At 42.1% G+C, this 27,449-nt stretch overlaps 1 protein-coding gene across 2 annotated transcripts in view; it reads left to right on the forward strand.

Annotated features, from left to right (window-relative positions):
* The window catches only part of LOC115465679 (serine palmitoyltransferase 3-like), a 247,587-nt gene that overhangs the window by 216,324 nt on the left and 3,814 nt on the right, over nucleotides 1-27,449 (forward strand). For both annotated transcript variants that reach the window (XM_030196336.1, XM_030196337.1), the window contains exons 10-11: nucleotides 4,614-4,749; nucleotides 22,893-23,022. In XM_030196336.1, coding sequence (XP_030052196.1) covers nucleotides 4,614-4,749; nucleotides 22,893-23,022 — 266 coding nt within the window. The remainder of the gene's footprint in view (nucleotides 1-4,613; nucleotides 4,750-22,892; nucleotides 23,023-27,449) is intronic.

Genomic DNA, 27,449 nt, shown 5'->3' on the forward strand with positions numbered 1-27,449 from the left:
CCCCCCCCCCCCCCCCCCGACATACACACAGAAAAAAAGGATTTTGAAGCAACTCAGGTTCTGGGAAGTTATTGCTTTACTTCTTTCTTTCTTTCTTTCTTTTTTTATGCAGCTTAGGCAAGAAAAAGTGTATCCTTCTTGACTGCATTACAGCTCTGTATAAAAGTTAGGTGCCCCAGTCAAACTGTATATTTTAATGAATCCTTAAGTGAACAGAAGCTAACAATCTCTACGTAGTATAAAGTTAAACAGGACATCTTCATGCAAATTTTAATGCATAATGCTATTTTAACAGATTTGAATATAGCAGGAGCAAAAGTTTGGATACCCTTTCACTTGATTCATTACTACATTTTTAAAACGATTGGGGGTCCTTTTACTAAAACTTAGAGCATGCTCTAAATGCTGCATGTCGTATTTTATACACATCTATTAGCACACGCTAAACTTTAGTAAACTGTTAGGCCTTTCTACCGTCTCAACTTAAAATTGTTTTATTTACTTTCAGCAAGCATGGGCTCTTGCTAAGCAATTATGTGAGCCCTAAAAATGGAAGATAATGCACTCTTACAAAGTAAGGGAAGGCTGTTGAGAAACATATCAGTGTTATCATCTAGCAATTTCAACTGTTAGGCAGGATTGGAAGAACAAGAAAAATCTCTGATAGAACTGCCCAAAAACTGGTCATAGCTACTAAACAGAACCTACAAAAGAGGACATGACCTTGAAAGGTTTAACTGGCACTGGACTAGTTGTTAACAGTATAGCATTACTTACACAACAATAATCTGCATGGGAGAGTTGTTGAAGGGAAAAGGAAAAGTGTTTTATGACCTCCTCACAGAAATCATGGTCACAGTTCCAGGCTTGAACATTGTTGAAAATCTGTGGTGAGATCTCAAGCATGTAGTGGTTGTTATGAGACCAATGAATATTTCTGAGTTTAAAGTTTTCCAAGGATGAGTGGGGTAAAATTCCCAGAGCAAGAAACCACACAGCCTCTTAGCTAGCTGCAGAGAATGTTTGGAAGCTGCTGTTTCTGCCACAGGAGGTGTTAGAAAGTTCAGATTTGAAGGGTGTCCAAACTTTCATCTGCCACATTCATTCTTTATTTTCATTTTTTAAAACTAGCAATCAAATTTTAATGCATAATTAATTTGGTTGGTTATAATTTAATTCAACACTTATATTCACTTTATCTTAAAGATCAAAGTAGATTACAATAGACATTGCAGTCCTGTCTTATAGGCAAATAATCAGTCCAGGCATACAAACATCTTTTAACACATTCAAAACACCCTTTCTGTCTTGTTCGTAGAGTTCAAATTTTACATAATTTCTCTTATAGACATCTTTTAAAATCATTGGAATATCTAATTGAACAGCCAGGTTTTAAGTGATTTCCTAAACAGTTTATATAGTAACATAGTAGATGACGGCAGAAAAAGACCTGCACGGTCCATCCAGTCTGCCCAACAAGATAAATTCATATGTGCTACTTTTTATTTGTACCTGTCCTCTTCAGGGCACAGACCGTATAAGTGTGGCCAGCACTATCCCCGCCTCCTAACCACCAGCCCTGCTTCCCACCACCAGCTCTGGCACAGACCGTATAAGTCTGCCCAGCACTATCTCCACCTCCCAACCACTAGCCCCTCCTCCCACCACCGGCTCTGCTACCTAAACTCGGCTAAGCTCCCAAGGATACATTCCTTCTGAACAGGATTCCTTTATGTTTATCCCATGCATGTTTGAATTCTGTTACCGTTTTCATCTACACCACCTCCCGCGGGAAGGCATTCCAAGTATCCACCACTCTCTCTGTGAAAAAGTACTTCCTGACATTTTTCCTGAATCTGCCCCCCTTCAATCTCATTTCATGTCCTCGCATTCTACCACCTTCGCATCTCCGGAAAAGATTTGTTTGCGGATTAATACCTTTCAAATATTTGAATGTCTGTATCATATCACCCCTGTTTCTCCTTTCCTCCAGAGTATAAGTGTATTCACTCTACTGTTGTAATTCTGTTGGTAGGAAGTTCCATAAGATAAGGACTTGCCCCTTAAGGATGTTATCTTTGTTTTATACTGACTATAGTTTTTTGGAGAAGGTTGTTTAAGATGGTTCAGACCCAGAGAGCGCAAATGTCTGGGATATAAAGGAGATAGTGACCCATATACCACTACTACTACCTGGGGCAATGGAGGGTTAAGTGACTTGCCCAAGGTCACAAGGAGCTGCAGTGGAAATCAAACCCAGATCACCAGGATCAAAGCCCACTGCACTAACCATTAGGCTACTCCTCTACTGCACTGAATTGTAATCAGCTCATCATGGATAAATACAATCAAATACCGAAATCTGAAGAACCACCTGCTGACCAAGACTTAAAATGTTTCTAATTTCTGGTTTGGTAGTATGGAGGGGTCTAAACCCAAACTGAGTTGAATGTAAATAACTTTGAGTGTCAAAATAGGCAGAGAATTAGTTGATAACTACAAATTCTAAAGGTTTTGCCACCCATGGAGTGTTGGCTGCTGGTCTATAATTACCTACTAGGATCAAGTTGGCTCCCAATGATTTAGGTATAGGAGTTGGTACAGTGTTGCCCAAAGTATTTGGGTAAGATCCAGCTTGTAAAATTCTATTAGTAAAAATGGTTAACCAAAGAAGAGTGTCTGATGGAACCTTTTTTTAGTAAATAAGAGGGACAGATATCCAACAAGCAGGATGTTAACTATCTCCAATTCTATCTACATGAATATCATCCCCTATATTATAGAAAAATAAGTGTCAGGAGATTTAAGAGTATGTACCTAAAGTGCCTGCCTAACATTATTATTAACCTTGATTTGAAAAAAAGTATCTAGATATTTTGGTTGTAAAGACTGACACTGAAAATTAGAGTATCCGAAGGTGGCAGATCAGTAAACACTTTAGTGGCAAATCAGTAAAAGAGCAATTTAGAAGAATGCTAATTTGTAGTTTTTTAAAATCTGTTTTCTCCAATTTGAAAAAGTCTAGGGATTTTAGATTTTCTCCAAGCTGTCTCCAATTTTCTAAATCTCTTCTAAATTTACATAGGTCTAAGGAATGCCATGGAGAAGGGGAATTTCCAACAGGTCTTACTGATAAAGGAGCAATGTCATCTAATGTAGTAGATAATGATTCATTCCAATTCTGTAACATAAGATTGGGATATGGGATATGTCTCAGTTAAGTTTCCTCATTATGGACCCCCAGAACTATCCCATTTTATGCCCTCATCTAACAGTTCCACTGGGAACAGACCTTGTTGGAAGGACCCAACTAATTTCTCAACCTTTGATTCTGAAAGTCCATTAAAATCATCTGGTGATAAAGATGCCCCCGCACTGCCCCAAGTCCGCCCAAAGGAATGTAGTTGTATAGTCGTGCTCCTTTGTTGGAGCAACTTCATTGGTGTATTCCATCCGACATGTGGGACCTCTAGCGTGAGGCCCCAGTTCTTCATCCACACATCACAGATGACATCAGCAAGCAGGGCTAGCACTGTCTCAGTCCAGAGCTGCACTCAATGCGATAGTATGAGGAAGGAAATTGATAATCCACAACAGCACACCAGAGAAAAGGCAGTGGGCAAGTATATAAGATGCCACTAGCCTCTGCCATTTTTACAGCTCCTGACAAATACAGCCGTTCCTCTGGAAGTTTTACAAATTGTGCTGCAAAGTTAATTTATCTGTCACTAGGCTGAATGATTTGGTAGCTCATTTCTGGAACCCAGTTTTGAGTAAGAGCCCCTAATACGTTAATACGTGTTTATTAATACGTAAGGATGAGAGACAGGGAAATTGACTTAACCTTGTCCAAGAATGTTGATAAGTGGGACATAGGCCTGCATGCCTGGGATTCATCTATTTCCTGAACTCACTACTCATGATAAAGAACTAGAGCTTTTAAATTTCTTTAATTTTCTTTTCAGGACATCTACATTGGATTCTCATTTTTCTTACCCTGTTTTTAAATATGGCATTTTGATTTAAGAAGTTTCTAGTGGGGGTTAGATCTTGTACGTCCTAAAAATTACTAAGTCTAATACAGTTTGTCAAAACTTGCCCTTTGTTAGCTAAAGTTGTCCAGTCTGACTGCACTCAGTGTGACAGAATTGCTTGTTTTACAGCCAGGCATGTTTCCATGTCCTTCCCCCTATCAAAGAAGGGTATGACTCTGTGGACATGCTATGCTGGAATCCTAACAGGGTCATGGCTAAGTCCAGATCTCTGAAGCTCTTTAGATAACAAGGGAAATGCTTTGTGTTTAAAATTTTACTTACCAAAGAAGACCTACAGAGAATCTGCTTATATTAATTTAAAGCGCATTCAAAAAAAATGCTAGGATGGCATGAAGTGAGTCTTCGTGTTAACAGAGCCCTTTTCCTCTAGTGGAGGAGTAGCCTAGTGGTTAGTGCTACGGACTTTGGTCCTGGGGAGCTGGGTTCGATTCCCACTGCAGCTCCTTGTGACTCCGGGCAAGTCACATAACCCTCCATTACCTGTATATCAGTACCTGTATATACTATGTAAACCACAGAAAGGCAGTATATCAAGTCCCATTTCCTTTTCTCTTTCAGGCATTCAAAGGGTAAAGCAGCTGGCAGAAAACACAACATACTTCAGGCAAAGACTGTATGAAATGGGGTTCATTATCTATGGCAATGATGATTCTCCTGTGGTCCCTCTGCTCCTCTATATGCCTGGTAAAGTAAGGTAAGTAATATCTCTAAAATATTTTGGCTTTTTCCAAAAAAGGGTGATCATATTTATCCAGACTTGTCTTTAATGGCATCTATTTGTTTTTCTGTCTGCAGCTCTTGCTGATGAGTAGCTATCTCTCATGTCCTCTTCTCTAGCACAGTGAAATATGTTTGCAGCAAATAGGAGCACATCACAATTTTGAGAACCGGGCATTAAACTTGTGTGATAAACCACTAAGCATAATATACATTTCAGTTTACTTGAATTTTTTTTGTATACCATCAGTGTTGGTCACCAGAGGCAGATTGGCTTCTGTGTAGCTTCCATGTCATTTCTAGGTGAGACTGCATTGCTAATTTCACTTTGTCACCTGGTTGTGACTGTTATTTGATGTCATGAGCAGAGAGGACACAGGTTGAGATTTATAATACTGTAAAAAGAAAATGGAACCGTGAAGGATCCCCAGCACAGTTTACAACCAAGCTAGAAGAAAAAGGAGGAAGAAACAGTAAGCACAAAAATATAATAATAATTATTTCCATAAACTGGCATTAAATAGAGAAATAGGTAAAATTGGACCCTCCAGATCCTACGCTTTCCACTGTAAATGCTGTTGGAATTGCGCTGGATCCTCTGCGACACAGCTGCAACGGCTTTTAATGTTGAAAGTTTAGGATCTGAAAGATCCAACTTCCTCCTCTGCACTTGGTTGACCCTTGGCTGCTGGAGCTGTGCTGGATCCTTTAGGTCACAGCTCTGGCTGCTTTTGAAGTTGAAAGCATGTGATCTAGGGGAGAAGGAAGGGAGCCAGATTCTCTGAATCCTATGGGTACTATGCTTTCAACTTCAAAAGCTGCCTGGAACCTGGAGGATCTGGCACAGCTCTGGTGGCCATGGGTCATTTGACTACAAAGAAGGAAGCCAGATCTATGTTTTGAACTTTAAAAGCTGCCAAAGCCATGCCGGATCCTCTGGGGCTGCAGCTCCAGGAGATTTTAAAGTGAAAAGCATAGGATCTGGTGGATCCGGCTTTTACCCAGACCTCTTAAATATTGCTTTTAACCAGAGCTTACTTTGTTGACAAAAACAAAATGACACTGTAGGGGCGAGGAGGGGGCAGGCGGAACAGGGGAATGAGTAGCAGGAGGGACTGGATGGGGAAGTGTGGTGTTCTGTACTCTAAGCTTCTCTTCCGCCCCCCCCCCCCCCCCCCCCCCCCCCGGCACCTTTCTTGCAACCTGTCTGGAAGGGAGAGGTTTGAGCAGAACATGCCACCTGCTCTGAAGTTTGAAAAGTGCCAGACCTGTGCTGCAAGCCAGTCCTTCTGAAATTAAGGCCTGTGTGTCTTAGCCCAACCGATATTTCTGTTCCTTTGGGCTTCCAGGGGAAGGGGATGGGGTTTGCTGTACTGCCTTTCTATGGTTACAATCAAAGCAATTTACATATTATATAGAGGCACTTATTTTGTACCTGAGGCAATGAAGTGTTAAGTGACTTGCCCAGAGTCACAAGGAACTTCAGGGGGAATTGAACCTGGTTCTGAGGCTGCTGCATTAACCATTATGCTACTTCTCCACTTCTACCAAACTGTAGTGCTTTGAGCTGTCTAAAGGTATCAAGTATCTAAGAATTTTTAGATCTTCTTTCAGTTATCTAGTAACAAGTGTTTGGAACAGTTTACCTAAAGAACTTAGAGACTTGAGGATCTATCCAAGTTTTAGAAAACAACTTACAGATGCGTATTACAGATACGCATCAATACAATATCTTCTGAACTCTCTTCCCCCGCATCATCACCACTCTTAAAACTCTATCCACAGATAAAATTGTTAGACCTTTATATTCCCTTGATATTGTCTTTCCCCCTCTCAATTCCCCTACCGTTACTTTCCGCTGTTCTATCCCCATATGACATCCTGAATTTACTCTGTCTTCCCATAACTCTTCACAATGTAACCCATAATCTTACTGCAACTAATTGTATTACCATCACTCATAATGTATTGTAAGCCACACTGAGTCCGCAAATAGGTGGGAAAATGTGGGATGCAAATAAATAAATAAACTTAAAACATGGCTATTCAAACATCTTGGCTAAGTTATCTAAGGCTTTTTTTATTACTGTAAGTTTCCATTTTCTTTACTATTATTGGAAGTTTGTTTTACTGTAATTCTCTAGGTTATTCAGTTGTCTTGGTATGTAATCCGCATTGAACTAATTAGGTATATGCGGAATATAAGTAAATGGTGCAATGTAATTCACAGGTATTTGGGATCCTCCTCCCCCAATTTTTAATCTCCTTTCCCTTCTCAGCCAGCCATTACAGCAACTATGCTTTGAAATACAGCTCCACCCACAGCCCAAAACAAAAGCACCCTGAGTCTAGTCAGCAAAGCTTTCCTCCCAACCGTATCTGTTTTAACTTAAAAGAAAAATAAATGAAAATACTTGCAAATGATATACTTGGCAGGCCTTTACCCAGGGGAGTGCATTCATATGGGAACATATGACTACACTGAAAATATTTTAGAGGAAACAGGTTTAAGACAGTATTCAGTGATTGTTTTATAGTAAAATCTCAATTTCAGATGAATACCTGCTTCACCTTTAAATGTAGGCATCGTGCTGTCATTTATTTATAAACTTTTATACCACTATTATGAAATAAAATCCATTCAAAATGGTTTGAAAATTTGAATAAAACAGTAAAAGTCAGGGAGGGGGAAGCAACTAGCATGCAGAAACAAGTAGGCAAAACATGGGAGTTTCAATGTTAGAAATGTCTTTGGGGGGGGGGGGGGGATGGACAAGTGGGGAGACCATGTGGGGGAATGCTTAGGGACCCTGATCATGTGGCTAGCAGAAAATGAGAGAGGCACCAAGTTCACCTCTGATCTTCAATACCCAGTGGTAAGTGGCTGCCATTCATTCCTCAAGAAAGAGGGACAGGGGAAGTCCCCCTGGGGAGGGGCAATGTCACCTGGTTATCCTTGCCTTCTTGGGCATTCCGGCCCAGGGGTTCCATTATTTCCCCAGCGCAAACCATTTGCTATATGACTTCTGTTCAACCTACCCTGTCTAGGGTTTACATTACTAGCTCTTTGAGGTGTGTTACTCGTGATTTTGAGATCTACGTTGTGTAATACCATGCTTCTGAATATGAGACAGATGCTGAAAAATACCCTGCTTTTAAAAGGGATCACCTTTTAAATGGTATGGAATTTGCGTTGCAAACCATATGAGGAGAGACTTGCCGACCTGAACATGTATACCTTGGAAGAAAGGAGAAACAGGGGTGACATGATACAGACGTTCAAATATTTCAAAGGTATTAATATGCAGAGGAACCTTTTTCGGAGACGGGAAGGTGGTAGAACTAGAGGACATGAATTGAGGTTGAAGGGGGGCAGACTCAGGAGTAATGTCAGGAAGTATTTTTTCACAGAAAGGGTGGTAGATATGTGGAATGCCCTCCCGTGGGAGATGGTGGAGATGAAAACGGTAATGGAATTCAAACATGCATGGGATAAACACAAAGGAATCCTGTTTACAAGGAATGGATCTATGGAATCTTAGTAGAGATTGGGTGGTGACGTCGGTATTTGGAGAGTAAAACCGGTGCAGGGTGGACTTCTATGGTCTGTGCCCTGATTGTGACTGAATAGATATGGATGGGCTGGCGTGTACATTTTAAAGGGCGTCGACGTTAGCTTCAGAACTTTTAGTACAGGAACAGTGCTGGCCAGACTTTTACGGTCTGTGCCCTGAGAAAGGCAGGGACAAATCAAACTCATATACATATAAAGTATTACATATCATGTAAAATGAGTTTATCTTGGGCAGACTGGATGGACCATTCAGGTCTTTATCTGCCATCATTTACTATGTTATTATGTTACCTTTTTCATAGACTGTTACTTTTGTGAAGTGACACATAACAGCAGTTAAATTACAAGCATTTTTGTGTTCATGCTTTTTCAGTTTAAATGAATTGGCTTAGAGAAAGCAATTTTGTTTAGTAGCGCTTTTGTCATACACTGTGTAACATAGTTACATTTAGGTTAAAAAAAAAAAAAAACAACAGTAACCTCTCTTAATTATGGCACCTTTGTACAACTATACTGCATTTTAATAGAAAGGATGTCAAATTCATAGAACAGTGTGTTATCAGTGACTGCACTAATATATAAACTGGCTAGCTCTATGCCAGTTGGATGTATGGTAAAACACATTCTATGTAATTTCTGCTTGTTGGCTGCTCTTAGACATCATAAAGTTTCCAAGCCACTTTTTCATAGCAGTGCTGCTGAGGTACAAAGATGTTTGTGGCAGTATGTTTCCTGGTTTGCAGGCAAACGCGAGTTAGATTTTTAGTGTTAGTGGTCCTCTAAAAGCAAAATTTTCTCATTTAAATATTCTCCCCCCCCCCCCCCCCCCCCGCCCCCTTTCCAATTTTTTTTTCTAAGAGTCTATTTACTGCTTGTTTTTAAGAAATCTGGGGGAAGTTAACTAAGCTGCAGTAAAATATAGCAGTTTACCACAGGAGTCACCAACCTGCAGTAACTCAGTACCACAGGTTAGTACTTCCGTGGTACATAATTAACAAAACTTGTGATCAGCCTTTCAAGCTGTGCTATTCAGCTTTCTGGTAACATAGAGCTACTAATGTGTAGCCCGATTCTCCCAGGGAATGTCACTTAAAGGGGCAAAACAAATAGAACAGTGCTCCTCCCCACACAAACAGCTTTTAAGGTCCCCCTCCCCAGGGCTTACCTCTGTCAGTCCTTGGTGGTATATGGAGTCTGGGGCAGGAGCGATCCCCAATTGCTCCTGTCCTTTCCAGCCCTGGGTTCAAAATGGCACTGACAATCCCTAATGGTAGTTTTGCAGTATTGCAAAGGGTCAAACTACATTTTGAATGTAGCAAGAGCAGAAGCAACTGAGGATCACTCCTAGCCGAACCCCCTAGTCTACCAGAGATTGACAGTAGAAGGCTGTTGGGACGGGGACCTACAGGGTGTGTGGGGGGAGCACTGTTCTATTTGTGCTACTTGCCCCTTTAAGATGATGCCCGGCAGCATTGGGCCACATGCTTCAAGCAGAAAAAATAATTCCAATTTGCCTTTCAGTATAATAACATACTTTTGTCATTTAACATGCACTAATGTTAAAAATTGCACATTATGCTTTTAATACACATTAGTAACTACCTCCGTTTTAATCCTGCTTTTGAACATAGTTGTAACATCCACAGGTCTTAAGTGGGCCTGGGGGATACCATTATTAAACAGGGTCTCATTCTTACCCAAAAGACCAAGAAGGAAGCATCCTAGCAAAGTAATCAGGGGCACTGCAGTTCAGGGAGAGATAGTGGAACTGGTGATGGTCAAACTTTGATTATGTTCCAGCAGGATAGATCTGTTGTATATCTGGAAGAATAAGGTGCTTTGTTCCTTTGTTGCAAGGGCTGTGGTTAGTATTCTATCCCAGTAATATAAAGACGTACATAAGCATTGCCATACTAGGACAGACCAAAGGTCTGTCGAACTCACTATCCTGATTCCAACAGTGGCCAATCCAGGTTACAAATACCTGACTAAGATCCCAGAAAAGTAAAACAGATTTTATGCATGAACTGACACTTGATTCTAGAGGTTCTGTTCTGAATTATTAGCAGAGAGCTACTTTGGAAATGGGGCACATGCTTTAAAAAAAAAAAAAAAAGAACTGATTCATTGTTTTTCAGTCTTAGTTGTAGATTATAGTATTTGTCAGCGCTGGTGGAATTAATCACCAAGGCTTGCATTGGCCAGCCTTGTAAGACGTTTTCACCTTAATGCCTATAATCTGTCATACGCTTTCAGAAATTTTTCTGCTGCTAGGAATGTATAAATCTGAATTACTGAATAGCTAACCACCATACCTCTTTTCAGCAAATCTAGACTGCCCAAACTTGACATTTCGTCCTTTAGATTGTAAGCTCCTTTGAGCAGGGACTGTCCTTCTTTGTTAAACTGTACATCGCTGCGTAACCCTAGTAGCGCTCTAGAAATATCAAGTAGTAGTAGATATAAAGGCCTCGATCTTATGAGATGAAAATACTGTATTCAAATTTTTTTGAATGACGTGCACTCATACTTGTTTTATCTTTCAGTGCTCCTGTGGCTTTTCTAGGGTTGTTGGTTTTTTTTTTTCTTTTTTTTCCCATTAGCTGGGACAGCCAGAATAAGAGACATGCCTTATTTTGATATGGCTCCCAGAGATTTTGGGGGAGAGATTACAGTGACGGAGCTGAATTTTGAATTCATGCACTAGAGATGCTTTTGAATTCTAAATCAGGGATTACCAAACTCAGTTCTCTGGACCCTCTCTCCGATCTGGTTTTCAAGAGTTCTGCAATGAATATTTGAGTTGTGTTTGCATACATTTGGGTGTTTGCGTACTAACCCAGGTTAAAATTGGCAGATTAGCACAAATGGCATGCCAGGTTTTAAGGGCCACATTAAATTGAGTATGGCTTTTAATGCTTGCTCTGCATATACATTTTAGCATTAATATTCCCTGTGCTAACCAACTCAAATGAGTGGGCCAGTTAGCCTGAAGGGTAATTCTTTCAATTTCCAACACAAACAGCAAGAGTTTCCTTTCTCTCCTTTTGATGGCTGCCATATGCTACCCCCAAAGCATTCAGAAATCTCCATTTCTGTCCTCTTTCCCAGAGAAGCCCCTGCATCCAAGTTCAGCCAGCAAGAGAAGAGCCCCTTCTACCTTACCAGTTTTTCATTCCTCTCTAAATTGCACCCCATAAAGATTTCTCAAACTCTGAATTCAATGCGCATTGTGATTAAAGGTCTTAGGATACGTGATAGGCTAGTCATTGCAAAATAAATCTAATAAAAAGAGCAGAGGCTTACACAGAACTTCTAGATAGTCACAAATATAGCAAATAATGGATTGATACAAGTTAGTAAATATGTAAATAAAAATTGTATAACTTTTTTTATTCATAAAACAAATGAGAAAACTCACACACTTTAAACAGATGATTTGGAGAACATAAAGCAATTAATTAAAGCTTGTTTTGGTATCAAGCCTGCCTTGGAGGTTTTATATATATATATATATATATATATATATATATATATATATATATATATATATATATATATATATATATATATATATATATATATATATATATATATATTCCCCCCCCTTTCCCCTTATTTTGTTTTGCATTAAAACTTTAATGTACAATACAAATGAAAAGAAAAAACAAGATGCAGACCATAAACAAAGAAACATCAGGGAATCATAACCAGGTAATGCAAGCAAATCACATCTGTATTAACATAGAAAAAAATGTATAAGGACAAGAAGATTTCAAACTAAGAACACTGCTGATACTTAGGGCTATACATATAGACAACCCACGAGAACATCAAAAGATACGAACAATATATACAGTGTTATAATGAACCAGCATTTAAAGATCGTTTATAGGCTACCAAGTTCTAATTCACAGATAGGCGGCTGGACTTACATGCCATAGCTCTCTCATATCTGTAGCTTAACACCAAATTCTAACAAAAGGTGACATTATTGGACCCAAAGCTGATCCAGATACTCATGATATACTGGAGGGCTATAGAGATTAAATGTGCCAGATTTTCACATGATACAATCATGGAAGTAAAATTAGACAGAACCAGGTAAGATTGTCTGGAGGATTGGAGAAGGAAAGGGAAGGGAAACTTTACCACTTAAATTACATGCTTTCTCTGAAAAAATTTAAAAACCTAAACCTACCTACCCATAGCCACTACCCACTTGTCAGAAAGGTTACACTTTTGGACTGGTAAATTTACTTCAAGGTGACTAACTTATAAGATTCTGCAGACTGAGTACCTGACCTACTTAGAACCATACAGTGGTGTCCACCAATTAGGACCTTGTTCAAGTGGAGCTGGCTAAAGTAAAGGTGGAGAAAGCGATGGGGCTGGAGTTCCTTGGGTATAGCGATGGAGTCCGAAGAACTGGGAGACAGTACTGTTATCTACTGAAGATGTGGGGCAAGCTTGCTTTTGTATTTTTTGAACATTGGATGAAAGTATTGAACGTTGCAGAACCCTTTTCTTCTTTTTTGCACGTATATTCCTGCATGAGGGGATAGTTAGATTAAAGAAAATGGGATATTTTTGTATTCAGTTCTTTTTCTCCTATTGGGAGTTTTTTTGCACTGAATCTTTTTCCCTGTTTCTTGACAGCTATGATAGCAACAGGACTCCCATTATGGTAGAGGGTTCTTTATAGTACATCTGTGGTCCCCTACTTGGAGTGTTTGAGGTGTCTTTATTTAAATATTTGAGATTCTATTCCCTGTATGCAGGATTTATATTGTGGATGTTTTCAAACCCAGTTTCTACCATAGTTACTGTAGTATTGGCTTTGCATCCCATTTTGTTAATTGCTACTTCTAGTGAAACCATGTTGCCTCTGGTTCTGTAATCCATTGGATTCCAAACCTTTACTGTTCTCTGCTTAAAAAGTGTTTCCATTAATTTTATTTACTGCTGAAGTCAGACTTACCTGTAGTTCCCAACCTCTTCCTTCACCTTTGGTGGACAGGGACCACATCAGCTCTTTTCCAGTCCTCTGGGACCACTCCTGACTCTAGAGAAGCATTAAAAAGGTCAGCCAGAGGAGCCGCTAGAACTTCCTTAAGTTCCTTCAGTACCCTTGGATGTATGTCATCCAGCCCCATTGCTTTCTCCACCTTTAGTTTAGCCAGCTCCTCACAAACAGAGCCCTCTGAAAATCGTTCAAGACTATAACCTCTCCGTTCCTATTTGTGTTTGTCTTCTGTGGTCCTGCTCCTGGCCCTTCAGCTGTGAATATAGATTTAACAGTCCTGTGCTGAATGTACACACACTGATATATCTGTTATGTCCCAAACTGCAACACTTTATGCAGGAGCTGTTTCCTTCTATGTTACATAGACCTTGCTACATCAGGAATATAGAAATATAGTAAATAATGACAGATAAAGACCAGCATTATCTTTGCCTTGATTGGTACATGAAATCATTGTTCTACATCCATTGTGGGTAATTCTGTATAAGTATTGTCTTAAATTATATTTGCTGACATCTTTAATAAAACAGCTTTTCTATTTTTCTAATACCTAAGCCTTGTGTCCTTTCCTCTTAGTGTTTATAATTTGGACTGTTATTTGGATTGCATGAGTGGGAAGTTTGTGATCTAATCCCAGAGTACTAAATTACCATTATTTGTCATTTTTGTACTTCCATCTTTGCCAGCCCTCTAACAAGGTACGGTTATTGTGTTTAGTCCCCACACACCCCCAGGCCTGTGGAGAAATCCTCGATGCTGGTACTGCTCTTGCATTGGGGGAGGAAGCTTCCCTGGAGTCAGTGAGTAGTGCTGTACCTCAGCGCACTTTGGGGTGTGGACATGGTTCCACTGATCTGAGGTGCGCACAGGTTTACTCAGTCTAGTCGTTGGACTCAGAAGAGGACCCTCATTACTTCCTGGAAGAAGAGTCTTGAGATACCTTCTGATCCCTCTCCACCGCAGTAGAGACGTAAATCTCCACCTGAGGGTCTCTTTCATTGGTTTTGTTGAGTAGATGGCTTCTGCCATCCCATTTAAGTTAGAGATGGAGGAAGAGCCTAGGGAAGAGATGTTATCTGTTCTGGACTATGGCTCACTTCCTAAGAAAGAGGTTAGGGTACCATTGCACCCTAGCCTTAAAGATACAGTGATGAAGAACTGGGAATCTCCCTTTTCAGTGCAGGTTGCACCCAAGAAGGTGAATAATGCAGTATTTTATCCAGAAAGCTTGGATTTGAAAGGGCACAACTCCCTTGCCACTCTGGTTGTCGAATCTGTCCTCAAAAAAGGCGAAAGGGATGGGACTTGATGTACTGCCTTTCTGTGGTTATTTATTTATTTATTTGCTGCATTTGCATCCCACATTATGCCACTTATTTGCAGGCTCAATGTGGCTTACATTATGTCACAATGATGATCATTATTAACAGAATAAGTAGTTCAGCATATTATTACAATTTAGTTGCAAAGAGTATCAGGAAATAAAATTAGGGTAAATAAATGAATACATAACATATAAGTTACAGTCAGTGGTTTAAATATTATATACAGGTTCTTATTTTGTACCAAACAAGCTAGGAGTTCCAGGACTTGTACCCTGGCTCCCCCAGGTAGAGAGGCTCGGACACTGGACTCGTTTGGGAGGAAAGCTTTTCAGGTCTCAATGTTCATTGCCTACATACAGTACTACCAGCTGTACACGAGCCTTTACTCGGTCTTTGGTATGCGGTACATCGAGTCTTGTGGATTCATTCCCACAGGAGCAGGCTGCATAGTCTTGCCAGTTGGCGAGTAAGCAGCTATATTGTAGGAAGTATCTGGCTAGGGGCACATACAATTCTTTTGACATAGTGACCAGACTGTCCGCCATGGGTGTGGGGATGTGCAGACTCTCATGGCTGTGTCTCTGACCTAGAACCAACGGTTCAGGAGAGGTTGGCAGATGTACCTTGCCGAGGTGGCAATCTCTTTTCAGGGACAAGGTTGAAGAGGTAGCTGACCTCATAAAGAAGCAAATTTTTTTTTTTAAAGAGGCATAGATCTGCTTTAGAACTATACACAACAACAAAGTAGATCAGAACAAAAACAAGAAGTGGTTTATTAAGTGTTACCCGATGTGGCCATGTTTCTCCCTCAGGCTGCATCAGGGGTAAAAAACTAAATATTCTTAAACATTAAAACACAATGAATAAAAAATCAGAACATTTTAACTTAAAAATATCGAAATCAATACATACAGAGAACAGGTATATTCAGTGTGACAATGTGTGTGTTGGAAAATAAAATAACTTTAAAGATAGTATGTACAACAGTGTTCCATGCATTTCATCAGTAATAAAAGATAACCACTGAAATATATGGTGAATACAAAAATGTGTATCTAGTGCACAGTGCACCAAGAGAACATACTGTTTACTCATTTTTCATGGATACCTACCTAAAAGGGGTTAAAACAAAGTATACCCCTTATCACACACCCTAAAAACAAGATCAAAACAGACATGAATCTAACTTGGGGCCAGATGCACTAAACTTTACGAGCCTTTAACGAGCAAATAACGAGCCATTAACGAACAAGTAGTAAACCGTGGCATGCACTAAACAGTTTTTTTCCGACGGCAGTAGCAGGTAACGAAAATGGAATACAAACGAGTAACTACCATTGTAATGTGGACGATTTGGGATGCACTAACCATACCGACGATTGCACCAACTCATTTACTGTGATATATTTAACGTAAGGCCGGAGCTGTCATACAGACACGTCATAACACATCCTTGTGGGCATCCTCCCCCCCCCCCCCCCCCGCCCGAGGTTGCTGCTGCTCCCTGCTCCCCCCTGCATTAAAAAAATCGTGATTTTAGGCAGCCCCGGCCCCCCTCCCTTCTTTCCTTCCTCTCTCTCTTTCTAAACAGCTCCCGCCCTGCCCCTGCCGCCCCCCCTGAGGTCGTCGCCACCGCTCCCCCGGGCCCCCCCTCCGTCTTACTGGGCCCTCGCAGCGCCTCTCACCTCTGTGTGAAGGCGCTGCGAGGGCAAGAACAGCTGATCCTCTTCGCTGAAGAGTCTTCAGACGTCCCTCCTTTCGTCCAGGGCCTGCCCTCATCTGACGTAAGTAACCTACGTAGGTTACTTACGTCAGACGAGGGTGGGCCCTGGACGAAAGGAGGGACGTCCGAAGACTCTTCAGCGAAGAGGATCAGCTGTTCTTGCCCTCGCAGCGCCTTCACACAGAGGTGGGGGGGCCTTGTGGAGGGGGAAGCGGCGGCGATGACCTCAGGGGGGGCGGCGGGGCAGAGGATGGCGGGAGCTGTTTAGAAAGAGAGAGAGGAAGGAAGAGAGGGGGGCTGGGGCTGCCTAAAATCACGATTTTTTTAATGCAGGGGGGAGCGGGGAGCAGCGGCGACCTCGGGCGGGGGGGGGGGCGAAGGACGTCCATAACGGTTGTCCATAGGCACTTTTGGGTTTTTTTACGTACCGACACTTTACCAAAGGTATTCATGCATCCGACTTTTGAATACCACACCGAACATTTCTGAGGTGTTTTTTTAGTGCATTCTTCGTTTTTTCAAATTCGGTAAGAACTTTTACGTTTTACATTTATTTTTATTTATTTATTTTATTGCATTTGTATCCCACATTTTCCCACCTTTTTGCGGGCTCAGTGTGGCTTACAATACATTATGAATGATGGGAATACAATTTGTTACAACTCGGTTATGGATTACATTGTGAAGAGTTATGCGAGACAAAATCAAGGTATCGTTAAGGAATATAACAATGGAAAAGAACCGTGAAACATTGGAAGGAGACAACGGGAAGCTAAAAGTGTAATTTATAATAACAAGAAGACATATGGTATACATTTTTCTGTGAATAAAGGTATAAGTGAGGTGAGATTACGGGGGATGAGAGTTCAGAAGTGGATGTATTGATGCATTACTGGACAGTGAGTGTGGACTTTGTGTTTTGGTTCTTTCCGTAAATTTTATCAAAAAGATGGGTCTTCAATAGTTTGCGGAAGGTGGCTTGCTCGTAGATCGTTTTCAGGTTGCGCGGCAGTGTATTCCAGAACTGCGTGCTCATGTAAGAAAAGGTTGACGCGTGCAGCGTCTTGTATTTCAAGCCCTTGCAATTAGGGAAGTGGAGGTTGAGGAAAGTTCGGGATGATCTTTTAGCGTTTCTGGGTGGTAAGTCTATTAACTCAGACATGTAGGCTGGGGCTTCACCGTGAATGATTTTGTGGACTAATGTGCATACTTTAAAAGTAATGCGTTCCTTTTACGTTTGGTTGATGCATCTTGGCCTTGGTCAGAACTTTGCACAGCTGTGTTTGTTTTGTTTTTGTGTTGTTTTTGTTTTAACTAAGCCAATCTAAAAATAAACAGTTGCGAAACCTTGGCATATACTTACAAACCATATATCGCTTGCTAGTCTGCACTACTCCTTTTTTGTGAAAGCAGCATCGTACGTTAGCTGAAACATTGGTTCTGCTTACCCGGACAAGGCATGACCCAGGCAACCGCAACGATCATAGAAGAAAGAGATTATTGTGTAAATTTCAATTTTTTTCAAAACTGTATGGCATAACCTTTTCAGTAGTAGAAATTTTGCTTTTGATTTGCATATTAAATTTTCCAACACTACTTTTGCAAGTACCAAATGTACACTTTCTCATCTGGCAAATCTTAGAACATCAAAATATTAAGCCTTGCTGTTCAATTTTTATTTTGTATCTTATCAATGATATACAGGATACATTAAGAGTAACTGCACCAAGGACTGAAGCGCAGCCTTGCATTTAAACAATAAGGTCCCAGCTGCCCCAGGAGAAGGGGGGCCTGGGAGTGTTAAATCTGCGCCTCCTGTCCATAGCTAGCGGGATACGACATCTCTCAGATTGGTTTAGGAATACAGAACATTTTACCCTCACAACATCTGAGTTACACTGGTTTTTTTTTTTTTTTTTTTTTTTTTTTAATATTCTTTATTTATAAATTTTACATCTACATCTACAAAAACATAAATGTTACAGAAATTCGGAAAAAAGACTTTATAAGGTAATATATTACCGGAAAAAAAAAAAGTTTACAGGAAAATATTTTTACTTTTGTCCACAATATTTGAATCAAGATCTAGGAAATTATAATATAAGTAAAATAATATTAATACTACACAGCGGAAGGGTGAAACATACTTGCACAGCCAAATATTAACAGCATACTCTTATTACGGGTTCGCCTCCAAGGGCAAAACACTTCTTTCTTTTGATTCAATAAAATCCGACAACTTCGTAGAGTTAAAGAAGAGGTAATTAACCGAATTAAAGGTAATGCAACACCTACAAGGAAATTTCAAAACAAAGGTTCCCCCTAACTTTAGAACTCTAGCTTTATAAATCAACAATTCTTTTCTTTTCCTCTGAGTGGCTCGAGCCAAATCAGGGAAAACTTGTATCCTGTGTCCCAAAAATAAATCATTTATATGTCTGAAATATAATCGAAGAATATTATTCCGATCAGGTTCAAGTACGAATGTTACCAGTAATGTTGTTCTTTCAGAGATAAATTCAAGAGAGGTTTCCAGGAACTCTGTTAAATTCAATTCAGCAGGAGGGTCAGCTTGAGTTTTATCTTTAGGTAATCCGGGTTTTCCTGTAATATATTGAGTTCTTGTTATAGGCGGGTATGCCTCCTCCGGAATTCCCAATACATCTTTAAAGTATCTTTTAAGCATATCCACTGCATTTATCAAAGGGGATTTCGGGAAATTTAAAAATCTTAAATTGTTCCTTCGTCCACAATTTTCAAGGTATTCAAGCTTTCTGTCCTGGGTATCTCTATCCTTAATTAGAGCTTCTGTGAGATTATGCAATTTCTGAATTTCTTCTTGGTTTGTTGAAATCTTAACATTCTGTATTTGAATCTGTTCTGAAATTATCTGATTAGAGTTTTTTAAATCAGTTATTTCTCTATTAACTGAGGTATTCATTTGATTCAAAGTGTTATTTACTCCCTGGATAGCGTCCCATAACATACTCATAGTAACTACCGCTGGTTTTTTGATTCCTCCGGTACTCACGGTCCCGATCTCCTGGGCAGTTATAGCTGGTTCACAAACGGAATCATGCATCGTTGTTTCTCTGCCTGGGGTTGAAGTCCTCATGGGTCCTCCTTCAGACGCTGAAGCTCCAGGAAGTTCCATGGCTTCTATGCGATGTGACCCCATGAGCGACAAATCGTCTCCGGGTCGCGGAGGTGCGGTATGGGAAGGAGGACTCAACGTTACTCCTTCTATGCTGCACTCGGTCCTCGATAGGACCGGGTCGTTTGAGGTGGAAGTACGCTCACCAGGAACTATCACTCTGAAACTATCCAAAGTCGTCTGGCGCAAAGCTGGAGTTAACTGCGGGACCATGGAGGTAGGAACCGCTGCTTTCCCCTTTCTCTTTCCCATCGCTAGGTCAGAGAAATTGCCCTTCGACAAGGCGTTCAGGGTAGGTTCAAGAGCTTCGAGTTCCGACTTCCGCTCTTGCCGCCATCTTGATTCGGTCTCCTCCGACGGTCGAGTTACACTGGTTTAAAGTCCAACATTTTGCAAGTTGGTTGCAGGCCCCGGGGGGTCAGGCACAGAAACTGGGTTTGGCAGCCCCGATATTTCAACCCTTGAGATATACCTGGAAATGGCTATGCAAATTCCTTACCCTTAATAAGGTCAGTTCTCCCATGCTGCCAATAAAGGGAAATCCACAATTTCCAGTGGGTACCACTTCCCGTACGTTCCAAAATTGGGTAAAGAAAGGGGTGAGCTATGTGTATCATGTGGTGAATGAGCAAGGCATGATGAAACCATTTGGCGAACTCTGTGGAGAGTTCAAGCTGCCGGAGACGGACATTTTTGCATATCTACAGCTACAACATTATGTGCGCTCCCTGCCGAAAGAGACATTGACAATGGAAACTTGGGAGAGCTTTAACGAACTGTTAGGCCTGAATGCACAGGCTAGAGTCCCGTTAAAATATTTTCATTCACACTTGAGAGAGCACACTAAACCTGCAAACTATTCAGTGGTGACACAGCAGTGGAATGTAGAACTTGGAGTGAGAATCACTCAAGAACAACTGGAAGGGTGCATTAAACGGATATACAAGCTAACTGAAAATGCGCTGTGGTGGGAAACCCAATACGAATTTGTATTTCGCCTAAATATATCGCTGCACAGAGCGTATCGGGCTAAACTGAGAGACAATGACTCATATCCGAAATGTGGTCGCGCAAATGCACATTTGGGCCATATGTTTTGGACCTGCTCAAAAGTTCATGGCTTTTGGAAAAGTATAGCAGAACAAGTTTCAAGTATGTGGCGTGTTAGATGGCACCACTCCCCCAAGCAACTTTTTCACACATTTACAATCCAGGGACAAGCCCCAGCTGGAGTAAGAGCGTTCCTTCAGCGGGCAACGTTGATGGGGAAGAAAACTATTCTGCAAGTATGGCTGACTGAGGAACAGCCCTCAGTTGGCCGCTGGAGATCATTAATGATACAAATGTGTGCTTTGGAAAGACATAGTATAACGGACCTTGCATCAGAATCTGGAGACTTGTTTTGTAGAATCTGGTCCCCCTACTGGGATACACTGACACCAGTTGTTAAAAGCAGAATTTTGAATGCTTGAGTTGGGGAGGGGAGGGGAAGGGGGGATTTGATTGGGAGGAAAGGGAGGGGGGGGAGAATTTGGGGGGGGGGGGAGAGAAAAATGGGAAAATGTTGAAATATGGGAATGTCAATCAACATGGCTGTAACCTGAAAATCTGTTGTTAACCTTCAATAACAATAATACAATAAATATGATTTTATGTTTCAACGTTTTTATTGATGACACTTCAAACAGAAATCACATTCCACATTCTGAATATACATAGATACATTCCGGGTCAAGTAAACAAGTGAATCAGTGTGCTACTAACAGTCATCAAATTTTTTATCATTTTATCTCCCCCCCTCCCCTCCCTCTGTGTTCTTCAACTGTTAATTAAATAAGTTTTATTGAACATACACTAAAATAATGCAACCATTAACTCGTGTCAGGTGTTCAGTCCCCCCCCCCCCCCCCCCCCTTTTACATTATCACTCTCTTCCTTTTTTAGCGAAGCATAGTCTTACAATCATCAAGCAACACTGGAGAAAATCAACATCCAGCACTAAAACAGCAATGCAGTTAGGACACCAACTCTTCAATGACATAAACAAGGGAGTCAAGTCTCCAGGTCCTCCCCAGAGACTAGTATGTGTCCCAACCTTTAGACATTACTTATAGATCCATCCCAGAACGATATTAATATTGGCAAAAATTACAGTCCCATACTAAATTCTTTGCCCCGATAGTATCCATCTCCCCAATGACTCCATTATGCTTCCTTTTACATCTCTTCCCTTCCCACCCCCCAACCCCTCCCCCCTGATTCTCCGCTCATGTCTGATTCCAAACTAATCAATTTACAGCCACTACAGTGTATTAAGGACCAAGCTTCTCCCCCTGTGAGTCAAAGAGTCTATATATTTGCCCCAAAGTTTTAAAAAAGCAAGTTTCCGTTTGGGCCCACGTTTGGCTTCTTTTGCTTCCCACATCATCAACTGATGAACCAAGTTTCGCCAATGCCAAAACTCAGGCCCCGTATCAGACGTCCAATACTGCAAGATACATTTCTTTGCCAGCAAGGTAAGTTTACGAAATAGGAGTGTCCCTGTCCCAACTGATCCCGGCAGATTCAACAACAACTGCTGGGGTGTGCCCACTATCCTATATCCTAATAGTGTGGACAGGTAATTAGATATTTTCCCCCAGAATGCTTTAATTTTCCTACAGCCCCAAAAGCCATGATAAAAGGTATTTTCCGCATTTCCACAGCGCCTACACAACGATGTCTGTGTTCCTCCAAATTTTGCTAGTTGTACTTGAGACATATAGGCGCGATGTATGAAACGAAAGGCACATTCCCTATATTGTGCACCACCAACCACTTTTGGTATTCCTTTCAACTGCTTATTAATATCCCATGTCGTTAGACTAATTCCTAAATCTTTTTCCCAGCGCTCTTTCAATTGCGTCAGATTCCTGGGGCTTATATTCTCCCACAGCGCCCTATGTAGCCCAGAAATGGAAGGGTTTGTCATAGAAATTTTTTCAAAAAAGTATTTCACCTTAGCTCCCAAGTTCTGCGCAAGTCTTTCCTTATTCAGTGATTGAATAAAATGTTGCAATTGACAATATGCAAATATGTAATAAATATGATTAAAAAAAAAAAACACATAACAACCACCATGACAAACATAAAATCTAATAAATGCCATTAATCTTATACTAAAAAAAAAAAACAAATAAGGTCCCTGCTGTATGCTGAGCACATTGAAAGATTCCTTAGTTTCTGTACGGCTTGATGAAGGTGGGGAGATGTTAAATGACTGGGCACTTGCAAATTTTTCCTGTAATGTTATGTTATGGATTTCTTTTTTTCCTGTAGTGCATTTGCAAGACACATGCTGAAGAAGAAGATTGGAGTTGTCGTGGTTGGATTTCCTGCTACTCCTATTACAGAGTCCAGAGCACGATTTTGTGTATCGGCTGCACATACAAAGCAGATGTTAGACACAGTAAGTACCTTCAGATACCCTTTTAGAGTAGGTTAGGAGCAGCATCAGAGCATTAGGAATAAAATTATTGCATGCTTCCTTGTCATCAGCAGCTGATGAATCCAAACTCATGGGTTATGATCATCTACCAGAAGGTGGAGAAAAGAGAACACTGAACTGCATTCTGATGTAGGACTGTATGCTCCTTGACCAGTCAGTATTCTCTATCTCCGGCAGGCAGATGGACAGTCTTTCACAAGCTCTTGGCTTGCTCTGCTGCTTAGTTCCTGTTTTGCTGTTTCCTAATTCATTCGAGCTTAGGGATATAGGCTAAGTGGTGCTTATTTCTGGGTTACACTTGATGGCGCCAGGTCCCTGTCCTACCCCTGCCCCCCTTCTGCTGCTGGCTCCTTCCTGCCTCATGGAGGGGGGGGACCCTAGAGCAGGGGAGTTTCAGGGACAAAGGAACACACACACACACACACACAATTAGTAGCAGTTTCACTGCTGCTATGGCTGAAATTGGAGGGGAGAGGCTTCGCTGCTTGACACCCAGCTTGGCTGCTGTAGAGAAATGGCAATCTTCACTGCTCTCTGGTTTGCGGCGCGTATGCTTTATATTATTTTCTTGTTGGAGTTCCTGATGGCTGCAGAATTAGTGAAGCACTGCTCTGGCTGTGGGAAACGGAGAGCAGCACTGGGGCAGTGTTCTAATTGCACAGTGGGCTCCAAATCGACTGGGAGTGAGGACGAGATGGCGGGGCCTTTATTTCCCACACGGGATGTGCTGCCGTGTTCTTCTTTTCTCTCCCTCACGGGCATAGTGATTCCCATGGACATCTTGGACTGCTGCAATTCTCCCCCTGCTAAGAAAGCAGGCCAGGGCATGGCTCAGTCAGCAGTAGCATTGCAGTTTTCTCCCTTGGGGATGGGCTCTGCTGATTTGGCTGGGTTTCAGATGAACTGTGCTGTACAGGAGCCCATTACTTCTAAATTTGTTGTACTGCTCCATCAGGCATATTTCCTGAAACGGTCCCATTAGCCACTTGTTTTACAGGCTGCTTCTCTAATGGGACAGGAGGACTCTTCCAAGAGAAGGAGAATGGATGTCTTCTGAGGGAGATATCTCCCCTCTTCATTGGCTATCAGAGAGTGCTGTTTTGTCTGTCACCATGTCTTCCACTTTCCTTGATCCTGTGGAAGAGGGGGAGCTTGTGGCGGATGAGGCTGATGACCCACTGCAGTCTGGTGTTTTTGTAAGGAAGGAGTTGCCTTCATATTTATCACGAAAGCTCTGAAGAACCCTGCTACTGTGGCGGCTAACCCTAATATGGCTAGCATTAATTGGCTGCCTAGGTCCTTTCCTGTTCATGAGGCCATTCAGACAGCTCAATGGTCCACTCCGGATGCCAGTTTGAAAGTGGCACAGGCTGTGTCCTCTTTAAAAACAGAGAAAAGAGTGGGATGTTTGACCACGGAAAAACAAATCCTGGAGACAAAAATGTATAAAAAAAAGTCTCGACACAACATTTTTGTCTCCAGGATTTGTTTTTCCGTGGTCAAACATCCCACTCTTTTCTCTGTTTGTGTTTTCTCGTGGGGCGTTCGAGTTCTCCGCTTATCAGCGGCGCTTTTTGTGTCCTCTTTACCCCATCTCTTCTGAGGAGCTGGAGAAGTTAAAGCTGCTCAAGGTGGATTCTCTGATGGCCGTGCTAAGAAAACTACTCTTGCAGTTGAGGGTGGCGTTGCAGTAATGGATGTCCAGGATCATAGGCTAGAATCCACTCTGAACCTCTCCTTTGAAGTGGCTGTCGTGTCCCTACAGGCAGCAGTATGTAGTTCTTGGGTATGCTGCCCAAGCTTGTCTTAGCTGGGTTCAGCAGGCAGCAGAGATGCTCTGTCAGACTCTGAGTCCCAGGGGGCCTAGCATGAAAACTAGATTGGCATATTTGGCTGATTCCTTGTATAATCTTGATAGGATGTCACCTAAACAAATGGTTTTGGCCATCATGGCCAGATGTTTGTTGTGGCTGTGTCACTGAGCGGCGGACGCTGCCTCCAAGCACTGTCTGGAGTAACCATCTCTTTGGGGGGAGGACTTGGAGAAGCTGGTTAAAGACTTAGGGACTTCAAAACTTAACCTAAGGGTTCTTCCAGGATGGCTCAGTCTTGTTCTCGCCTAAAAGACTCCAAGAGATATTGCACTGGTTGGTTGCAGGCCTCGATATCAGAGGAGGCAGTCCTTTTCCTTTGATAAATGCTCCCCAGGTCAGCCTATCTGATCTTCCTCAGCCTCCCGACCTTCCCAATGATGGGTTGTCAATCCACTCTCCGCCTTGTCTAATAGGAGGAGGCCTATCCTATTTTATGGGCCAAGGTTACTATAGACTAGTGGGACTTGGTTATTATTAGAGATGGCTACAAATTAGTTTGCCTCCACAATTGTAGATTTTGTTAGAGTCCCTGTGCAAACCTCCCTCCCTCCGCAAAAGGGAGGCGCTGCTAATCACACTTCACTCCTTATAGGACCTAGGGGCTGTGGTTCTGGTACCAGCACTAGAACAAGCCCTGGGCAGATACTCCATCTACGTCATGGCTTCAGAAAAGGGAGGTACCTTCTGACCGGTTCTCTACCTCAAGCTGCTTGGTGATTGCAGCAGTGCAGCCTGGAGTGTATGTTACCTCTCTGGATCTAAAGGAGGCTTATTTACATATTCCCATTTGGCCTCCTCACCAGAGTTTTCTGCACTTTGCTATTCTCGGACACCACTTTCAGTTCAAATCAATGCCCTTTAGGTTGTCGACAGCCCCTAGGACCTTTTTCAAAGTCATAGTGTTGGTGAAGGTGGCATTCCTGCAAAAAAGGGATCGGGATACATCCTTATCTGGATGACTGGTTGATCAGGGCATCCTCTGCACAGGAGAGCCATTATGTCATTTCCAGAGTAGTATCTCTTCTACAGTCTCTGGGTTGGGTGGTCAATCTACCCAAGAGTCACTGATTTCCACTCAAGTTCTGGAGCATCTGGAGTTCTTTTCGGTATGGCTCAGGAGAGTCTTTCTCCCGGACCTCCGGAGGGACAAGCTTCAAGCACAGATCCACAGTTTGTTGTGGGTTCCAAAGCCACGCACCTGGGATTATACCCAGGTACTGTGATCCATGGCAGCAACACTTAGAGGTGGTGCCATGGGCCAGGGCACATGTGCGGCCTCTTCAGCAGTCTGTGTTGTCCTGTTTGGTCCCCAGTATCCCAACACTACAACCTACACCTTCAGCCAGGAACAATATGTCCTGGGGCCTCTATTTGGCCAACCTTCAGGGGATGCCGCTGGCTTTACCGCCTTGAATGATGGTGGTGGTCATGGATGCCAGCCTGACAGACTGGAAAGCTCATTGTCTCCACCTCAACACCTAAAGTGTAGAACCAGGTCAGAGTTGTTGTGACTAATCAATTGCCTAGAGCTCCAAGCTGTTCGCAAGGTTCTCTTGGCTTTCCACCTCAAGGGCAAGCAGGTCAGGATATTGTCAAACAATGTCACTACAGTGGCCTATATCAACAAACAGAGCAGTACCCACAGCACTCAGAGGAGATGTGCTTCCTACTTCGGTGAGCAAAGCAGAATTTGATTCGCATTTCAGCGGCACACATCACATGGACGCTAAATGTGTAGGCGGATTTTCTCAGCTGGAACTCTTTGGATCTGGCGGTGTAGGAGCTATTAGAGAAGGCCTTTCGGTTGGTAACTCAGAAAAGGGGCACTCCGATTCTGGATCTCATGGTATTGTGTTGAAGCACAAAAACTCCCAGATTGTTAAGCAGAAGAAAGGAGCACTGTTCCAAAGGCCTAGATGCTCTGCTTCAGCCATGGCTGTCGAGAGGCCTCCTATACGTATTTTTACCATGGCCACTGATAGGCATTGTGCTCCACAGAGTCGTGCTTCATCTGGGTCTAGTGGTCCTGATTGCTACGGATTGGCCAAGGAGGCACACAGATATCATTCACCTGATGATGGACAAACCTCTGCACCTGCTCCCTTCTCCGGACCATCTTTGTCAGGATTCATTTCAAATGAACAATCCATCCCATTTTGATCGTCTTGAGAGGTCAGCGTTAAGGAAGAAAGGATATTCCAGTTTGGTTATTACTACCTTGTTGCAGACGCAGAAGCGTTCTACTCATCTGCTTATGCCAGGGTTTAGAGAGTTTTTGAGTCTTGGTACTTGTACGGGTAATTTTCGCCCTTCAGTCTTCCTTGCCACAGATCTTGGCTTTCCTGCTCGATGGCCTTTTGAAACTCTTACCGTGTGGCCATGTGGCAGGGGAGCACTTATCGCCACCCATGGAGGTGGTGGTAAGGGCTCCTGCGATAACCGGGCAGCGTGCGGCAATGCTCGATTACCACTGGGATAGCGCCATGCTAAAGGGATAAAAAAAATGTCCCAGTG

The sequence above is a fragment of the Microcaecilia unicolor genome, chromosome 3 (genome assembly GCF_901765095.1).
Source record: "Microcaecilia unicolor chromosome 3, aMicUni1.1, whole genome shotgun sequence".
Taxonomy (NCBI): domain Eukaryota; kingdom Metazoa; phylum Chordata; class Amphibia; order Gymnophiona; family Siphonopidae; genus Microcaecilia; species Microcaecilia unicolor.